Raw genomic sequence first — 8,967 nt, forward strand, 5'->3', positions numbered from 1 at the left:
CCGAATATTTCGTAACCCGGTCCTTTCGTATCCCGGGGTACCAGTGTAATATAGTGTAAAGATGTCAAACAAGTGCTAACTGCTGTTTTGTGGTTTTTATGAACTTCATTACAAGTTCACTGTGGGCATTGTTTTACCAAATATCAAGCACATATAATATTTCATTGCGTTCAAAAATTGCACATTGCTAGGGTTATCTGAGGATTTATTTTCAAATGTAGTTATGAAATAAATGGCCTTCATAAACTGTTTTCTTTCCTACAAAATGTTTTCCTCACTTCTTGCCAGGTTATGATTAATTTCCTAATACAGGAGATGTTTGTATCCATATTAATTCAATAACTGAGATGTTGCATAAGTAATTAAGGCAACCCCATTTTGACTTCTATGCAGAACACCAATACTTACATCATTTCTAACAGATGACAGTGACATAATGTTTCTGTTAATTATTTTGTATGTGAAACAAACCATGTCAATGCCTTGTTTAAAACTTCCATTTATCCCTTAACAAATTGCATATTTTGCAAGTATTGCAGAAACACCTGTCTTCTTTTATTTTAAATTAACAGTTAAACCCTACTGATGTCTACTCAGAAGTAAGCCTCATTCAGTGCAACGTAATTCTAAATGGAAAGACTCAGCATTTCAGTTTAGGTTTCTTCTACCTTCATTAGGAGTCACAAGTAGGGGCCATGTTATAGTTGCCCTTCTTATACATGGATTTTTTATACATGGATTCAAGCATACACAGTTTGAAAATGTTCAAAAAAAGTATAAATTTCAAATATCAAACCTTTATTTTCCATTTTTTTTATAAGGGACACCATTTTGCTACATCATTATATTTAATGGGACTTGAGCATACACGTATTTTGTTATACACGGGGGATCTTGGAACCAAACCCCAGCGTATAACAAGGGTCCACTGTACTTTCTATTTTCTGAATGTTTATATTTGAGGAGAAAAGGGATGATAACTAAGATCATACCATTGCAAGGATAGTAACGGGTCCAGCCTTAAGACTATGACTTCTGCCGTTTGTTTGTTTGAATTATCTGACGTTTAGTGTGGAAAAATAAGCAGCCTCTTATTACATGTTAAAATAATCCAGATACCGATAATTCACTATTTAAAATAGCAGTGTATTGTGTGTAATTCACTATTTGAAATAGCGGTGTATATATAATGATGTTAAGTTATAAATTATTATCACTTTATAGATAAATTCTAAAGTTTAAAAATTCCATCATTTTTTTAAAAAAAATACCAGCACATTTATATTTATGTTAAATTAGGTTCAGTGACAGTTATGTTTACACAATTGTTTCTAGTTTCTAACTTTTCATGCAGTCTTTAAAAAAAAGCACTTTCTGAACATCGTACGTGTTGCCCTTTGTCATTCTGTCAAAATGTTGCATTTACCTCAAGGTGGCTTCAAGCACTGTCTGGAAATACTTTACTAAAAATGAGAGAAAACAAGACATAGAGATAATGTGAAACATGCCCATTGAATAATGTGAGGAAAAGTTGGAACAATCTTTGGGCAAATGTTCAAAGATGGGAATAACCTCACAATCAATGTACAAATATAATCAAGATTAACTATTCATGCATTCAAATATTCATCACTTAGCACTCAGCCTCAGAGGGTGGCAATGGCAAAACACCTCTGAAGAGAACAGGACCCAGAACAATGGATGCAAGCTACAGGAAAAGAGATTCCACCTCAACATTAGGAGGAACTTCCTGACAGTCAGGGCTGTTCCACAGTGGAACAAACTCCCTCGGAGTGTAGTGGAGTCTCCTTCTTTGGAGGTCTTTAAGCAGAGGCTGGATGGCCATCTGTCGGGGATGCTTTGATGGAGATTTCCTGCATGGCAGGGGGTTGGACTGGATGGCCTTTGTGGTCTCTTCCAACTCTGTGATTCTATGACACTGCCATAAACACCTCTGCATGACCACAAATGTTTGGGGCTATCTAGCTTGGGGGCGGGAGCCAAATAAGGGAGCTAGGATAAAGATGAATAAAATCTAGCACAGTATGGTAAAAAGATTTCTCCCTCTATCATAATACTAGAACTTGTGACCATCTGCTGAAATCAAATAGTGGGTGATTCTGGAAAGAAAAAGAAAGGTAGTTCTTCACAAGTGCATGCTTAAATTGGCATTCACTGCTAAAAGGAGGATGGGGCTGCTAGGCAGAATGGTTACACATATTAGATTACCACATTACACACTTAGAACACGACTATTCCACTATAATTGCTCTGGCTGCCTCCTGTTGCATTCTGAGATTTGCAGTTTATGGAGGAGCATTTAGAATATTCAGCCAGAGAGCTCTTAGGCCTCACTGAACTACTAGCCTCAGAATGCAACAGGAGGCAGCCAGAGCAAGAAAAGTGGAATAGCAGCACTATAAGAGCATAGTGTGGTAATGTTGATAGTCTAAAGCATTTTGTCAATATCCTTCTGCATATTAGTTATTGGGCAGAATGAGATGGAGGGTGCAGTTGCACTCATGCCCTGCTGGTGAATTTCTGTCAGCACCTAGTGGACCACTGTGTGAACATAAAATTTTTCCCTAGAAAGGTCTTTGGTCTGATCAAACATGGTTCTTCTTATACTTTTTTATACCACATGGAGCCCTGTCCTTTACAGAGGGAATCAAAAGGAAAGAACCTTTAAAAAGCTAAGCAGCAACAAAGAGATCTTAGAGACAACGAGATAAGGAGTACATGTATATCATTTGGATTTCTTTTTAGACTAGGCTGGTCATTCAAGAAGATCACTTAAATCCATTTGCTAGTCCCAGCTAGTCCACTGACTTAATGGAATGTACAAAAGTAATATGCCCCCCTTTTTTATCTGGGACTAGGAATTGGACTGAGAGCCAAATCTATCCCAGCATAGAAACCCACTGGGTAGTTTGGGCAGCTCACACTCTCTCAGCCTCCGAGGGTGGCAATGGCAAAACACCTCTGAAGAAATCTGTCAAGAAAACCCCCTGACAGGCTCGCCTTAGGATCGCCATACATCAGAAATGATTTGAAGGCATACAACAACTTATTACTGGATTTAGAGCTTTGTTTTAAAGAATATATAAATATTTGCAATAAGCAATATGCAATACATAGTTTCTTAGCTATCACAGAGTCATAGAATCACAGAGCTGGAAGGAACTGCAAGGGCCATTTAGTCTAAAGCCCTACCATACAGAAGACACAAATTAAGCATTCCCTAAAGAAAGCTGTTCAAACTCTGTTTTAAAAGAGCTTCACAGAAGAAGGAAAGCCCACCTCCTGCCAAGGCAGTGTAGTTCACTGTCAAACAGCTCTTACTGTCAGCTTATTGTAAGGAATTTATATTGAGAGCTATAAAAGCTGTAGACTTCAACACTTTCCCTCAATGTATGAAGAATACTGTGATGAAAAAAATTGTTATTATAATAGCTTTAATTTTAAAGTTTAAAGATGACATTCTTAATAAGCAGCTAGGAGCACAACGTGTAAAAAAATTGATTTTGAATGACCTATCTTCTGTGTTTCTTCGTTCTGCAGCTTGTCTTCAATTGTTAATTAGTGTTTTAATAATCTAGATTTTTTTTTTAAAAAAAACAAGTACCAGATTTCTGACATTTGAAACTATATAAGAAGTACTTAATAACAATTAATAGTTAGTTTAGATACACTTTAAGGTGTAGCCTGTATGTACAGCACTGTGTAAATTTACAGCGCTTTATAAATAAAGATTAATAATAATAATAATAATAATAATAATAATAATAATAACCTGTAGAAGATTTGTGATTATTTGCAGACTCCCCAGGATTTGTTTGCTGGATGAGATGCCTGAAAATAGCCAAGAAAACACAAAATGAAAGTTGAAGTAGCCTAGCATAAAAAAATAGAGACTCTAACCCCATGTTGGCAAACCCGTGGCACGCGTGCCCTCTCTGGTATGCCAAACCCTTTCTGAGGGCACGTGCCATGCATGCCATCACCCCAGGACAGTAATGTTGCCATCCGCACCCCTGGAGAGGGTTGGTATGGCAGATAAAGAAGGTATTCTGAGGGGGGGGGGAAGGAAGAGAAGTTCATCAAGGCCTCACCCCTTCTTCCTGCCCTCAGCGCAAAACCTTCCGGCCAGTGGGGATGCACACCTCCTTATTTCCCCCTTCCTAGCCTTATTGCCTTTCCCATTGGCACTTTGCTGGCCGCCTTGCCTGGTGTGATGGGCTGCTGTCTGTCTGTCTCTCTAACGCCTATTATTGTGTTTCCTAGGCTGTTTTCTTCAGAGGAGGTTTGCCATGGCCATCCCCGAGCCTGAGAGAGAGTGTGACTCGTCCAAGGTCACTTAGTGGGTTTCCATGGCTGAGCTGGGATTTAAATCCTGGTCTCCAGAATGGTAGTCCAGCAGTCAAACCACTATGCCACATTGGTTCCTCTCGAATCTTATACCTAGATGCTATTGTTGTTGTGTGCTAGTGATTCCCAAACTCTGGGTGTTTTGGACTTCAGTTCCCAGGAGCCTCAGCCAGCTTCATCAATGGTCTGGGATTCTGGGAGTCAAAGGCCAGAGTTTGGGAACCACTGTTGTGTGCCTTCAAATCATTTCCGACTTATGGCGACCCTATCATGGGGTTTTCTTGGCAAGATTTCTTCAGAGGGGATTTTTGCTATTGCCTTCCTCTGAGGCTGAGAGAGTGTGATTTGCCTAAGATCTTCCAGTGTGTTTCATGGCTAAGTGAGTTTCTTCAGAGGCGGTTTGCCATTGCCTTCCTCTGAGACTGAGAGAGTGTGATTTGCCTAAGATCTCTTAGTGGGTTTCATGGTCAAGCTGGGATTTGAGCCCTGGTCTACGGAGCCGCACACTCAAACCACTGGCTTTCTTTGTTCTTGTTTTTGTGAGTGCCTTCGGTGCTTTATTATGCTTGTTGTTGTTTTTGTTGTTGTGAGCCTCCAAGCCGTTTCCAACTTACAAGCCCAGAGCACCCTCACATCCTTCCAAGCACTGGGTCCTGGTGCCCCTAAGGTGAAACTACCATGGGACAAGCTTCAATAGAGGGGGATTTCCATTGCCATCTTCTGAGGCTGAGGGGGCATGATTTGTGTGTGTGGTGCCTTCAAATCATTTCTGATTTATGGTGACCCTAAGGTGAAATTATCATGGTGTTTTCTTGGCAAGTTTAGTTGAGGGGGGGTGTTGCTATTGTTAGCCTGAGGTTGAGAGAACGTGCCTGAGGTCCCCCCAAGTCCTGTCCCTGAAAGGTGGAAGTCCTGCCCCCAGAAGTCCCAACCCAGAAGGCAGAGTTCCCGCCCCTAAAGGTCCTGCCCCTGAAAGTCGCATCCTCAACACCCGGTGACACCCGATGCAGGAATGCCAGTGAATTTGGAACTCAGACTCTAAAAGTTTCACTATCACTGCTTTAATCTGAGGCTCAGTATCATACCAGCTGGGGCAGTAGCATGCTAGCGGTTGTTACAGTTTCTATGGCATATGTTTCTGAGACTGACCAAAGATACATGTATTCAGTGCCAGATTTGTAAATCCATAGAAGTAACACCATACAAATATGTGATGACAATACTGCTTCCCATTCTCTTTTTCTTTCCTGCTACTGTACTGTTACCCTGTACTACTAGGGTAATATTATCCAGTAACTTTAGAGGTTAATGTGGGCACTCCCCAATCAGGTAACCCTCAGATATATTGAGTTAGAGCTCTCATCATCCCAACCAGCATGGCTGTGTCAATGAACTCTGCCATCGAGTGGGAAGTTAAACCTTTCTTTTTTCAACCTGACTCCTGCTGAAACTTCAGGGGAGTTTCCAAACCAGTGTAACCTACACAGGGAGCTGTTGTGTGTTATTGAATGGTGCTGGAACATGTGCTTTCATTTTCAAAGAAACCTAAGGCCCAGTTTGCAAATGGAACTGGTGTTATACAGGGTTGTGGCTAAAGAGTATTACTGTTCACCAACAAGAGGATGTTCTATGTACTAAAGTTTATTAAAGCCATTAGTGGTTGATCAAATAGCACATGGCAAATTGTAAGCCCAATATAGCATTTGAACAATTATTTATTTTCTATTGTCGTTATTGCTAAATGGGCATGAGTGGAGGTAGGTGTGTGTGAGAAAAATGAAAGAATCTAAAGGGGTGGATTATACTGTGAAGGAAGATATTACATTTACATTCACAAGCTGTTTTAGTTCCCTACTGTGAGAGTTTTGTTGTATACTTACCAATCTGCTTGTTGTATTTCCATTGGAAGGAAAATCTAACTGCTGACCTCCGACTTCACCACAGTTATTGTATTGTTTTTTTAAGTATGTTTTATGTTTTTAATTCCACACTGTTTAATTGTATTTTAAGGGGTGGGTGGGTTGAGGGTTTGTAGAGAGGCGGGATATTAATAATAATAATAATAATAATAATAATAATAATAATAATAATAAATTTGTAGAATCTGGCTGGCTGCAACTGAGAACAGAATGGTATACTAGTAGATGGGACTTGGTCTGGCCCTGCAATGCAATTGCTATTTTCTTAATCAAGATACATTGACAAACCTCTATCTACTGTTTTACCAAGAGAACCAACTAATCACATTTGTTGAGCAGAATTTGTAGATGTTATTCCTGCCTACAAATCTGTACAACTATTGAACTAGTTCCACAAGATATTTAAGCAACAATATTGCAGGTAGATGAGAAAACATCTAATTAAAACTGGAGAAATAAAACCTACAAATTTAAAGAGTTGGTAAATGAGAAAACAGTTCATTAAAATTGGAGAAATAAAACCTACAAATTTAAAGAGTTGCAACATAAAGCTTTAAGCCAATATCTGTTGTTGTTATTTAAAATCTTAATGTTCTAAGAAACATTAGCCCAGAATGGGCTAAAACAGATTTTGAAGAAATCAGTATTATTTTTTAATTACTAATATTTAAACGTATAAATATGTCAAGTGATGGATCCAGTCCCTTCAGGTCGTTTTATTTCTTCCCTGCTTTTGGCTTCTGACTAAAGGGTAGATTTATTCTTCTTCTGTTCTGTGCTCTGGGTGCCAGAAATGGGCAATGCTTCTTGGGCTAGACTTTTAAATACCTGTTCCCAATTTTTATCTGGTAACTGGAGCATAACCTATGGACAGAAATCCATAATAACACAAAATATTTTTTTTCTGTTGCTCTGGCAACGGGGTTGCTCCTTGCTCCATCATCAGTAACTCAACCATTTCTTCCTGAAATAATATTCCTATTGCCAGGGAAGCAGAGATTGCTCATTTTTGGTCAGCTCCTAGCTTTTTTCCTAACCCCAAACTACTTGACTTCCAAAGGGATAACAATTACAGCCTTCCAAAGTGCAATACTTTTTTCTAGGTTATGATTCTTTTACTGTTAACAAATATATTTGTACAGTTCTATGTACTGATGAAACCTGTATTACATTAGTCCTTTGTACAGTTCCAACTTTATATACTGTTTGGTTTGGTGTGCATATTTTGAACCTACAGTATTTACTGGCATACAAGTTATTAGCCCAAAGGATACTTAAAGGTATTTTGTTTGTTTGTTTCTTAAAACAAACATGAACTGCAGCATCACATCCTACTCTGCTGCTTGGCAACCTGCTTTTGGGGCAGTGGGGAAATTTTTAAAAGCAGTTCTCTTATTATGTAGGGGTGATCTGTTTAAAGAAAAATAATTTTACAGAGCTAGCATAAGCCCTTTCCATGTACCTGAGTACCAGTTTGGATCTAAGGCATAGTAATTTGAATATTAAAGGTCATGAATATTTTCCACACAGGAAATGCTTCCATGTTTGAAGAAATCATCAGCTGAGACTCAATATTTTATTGTTTCTTTAACTTCCTAGGGCAAAGTTCAACATGCTGCAAAGTGTGGTTTTCGCTGGAGATACATAGTACACCAGCACCACCAGAAAAAAACTCTGAGTGTGGAATGTACTGTTCTGGTAAGGAGTCTTCCATTAATGGTACAAAGAAACATAAGTTAGTTGTGTAATTATTTCACTAGAATGACATGCATTACAAGGAGCTGTTTCATTCAGCAAGCAGTCTAATTGCACCTGTAAGGGAGTGTGAGAAGAAAGAGGATAGAGATGCTTAGACATTATCCAAGCGTCATTTTATTACATAGCTTCAACCTGCTATAATACGTTTTTTTAAAATATTCCTGTGCACCAGAAGGCCAGTTTTAAACTGTAGCAGTACAGGGCAAATATCTGTTTCAGACCACTATGTATTCTACTATTTTATATCATAGTTGTTGGCTTACCAGAGGCATTTGGTTAGTCACTGTGGTAAGAGAATACTGTAGAAGATAGGTCTAAAGGCAATAAGAACAAGTACTTGGATTTTTTTTTTCTCTTGAAAGATTATAATCAGGAGGATTTCACTGTATACAGAGAAGCTGCTTTCAAGTATGTATTTCATTTCACATAGGGCAAGTTGCTTCCAAGTATATCTATTTAGAATCAGGTTACTCATTATACTTATTTTAATGGGACTGAAGTAATTTTGTATGAAAACAGCATTATAATTTATAATCTAGACACATGAAATGCCATATCCTCAAAGGCATGCCATCATTACCTATGTATACAAGTAAGATATCTTGTCAATACAAATCAGTTAACACAATCCAGACCTTGACTGTGACATAAACATGTAGGTGGCCCTAAAAGTGATTTGAGAGCAAATATCTCAGAGCTCAGACATAGATATGTCAAATCACATGGATAATGTTTGTTACACAGATCTTATTTCTCCAGGCAGTGACATTTCATTGGTTCTAGCGGTTACTCAGATTTTGATTTCCTTACTCTGCTCATCTTTATGATTATATAGGCCTGTTACAGACAGCCAAAATAAAGCTGCTTCGAGTCACAGTGGAGGTTTGGTGTTTCAATGATGCATGCGTCCTAAGAGTCCAGA

General features: G+C 38.6%; 1 protein-coding gene across 1 annotated transcript in view; it reads left to right on the plus strand.

Moving 5' to 3' along the window:
- Positions 1-8,967, plus strand: part of CFAP47 (cilia and flagella associated protein 47) — a 350,299-nt gene that overhangs the window by 203,281 nt on the left and 138,051 nt on the right. The window contains exon 52 of the mRNA XM_042458393.1: positions 7,887-7,985. Within this exon, the coding sequence (XP_042314327.1) occupies positions 7,887-7,985 (99 nt within the window). The remainder of the gene's footprint in view (positions 1-7,886; positions 7,986-8,967) is intronic.

This window comes from Sceloporus undulatus, chromosome 3, assembly GCF_019175285.1.
Source record: "Sceloporus undulatus isolate JIND9_A2432 ecotype Alabama chromosome 3, SceUnd_v1.1, whole genome shotgun sequence".
Classification (NCBI taxonomy): Eukaryota; Metazoa; Chordata; class Lepidosauria; order Squamata; family Phrynosomatidae; genus Sceloporus; species Sceloporus undulatus.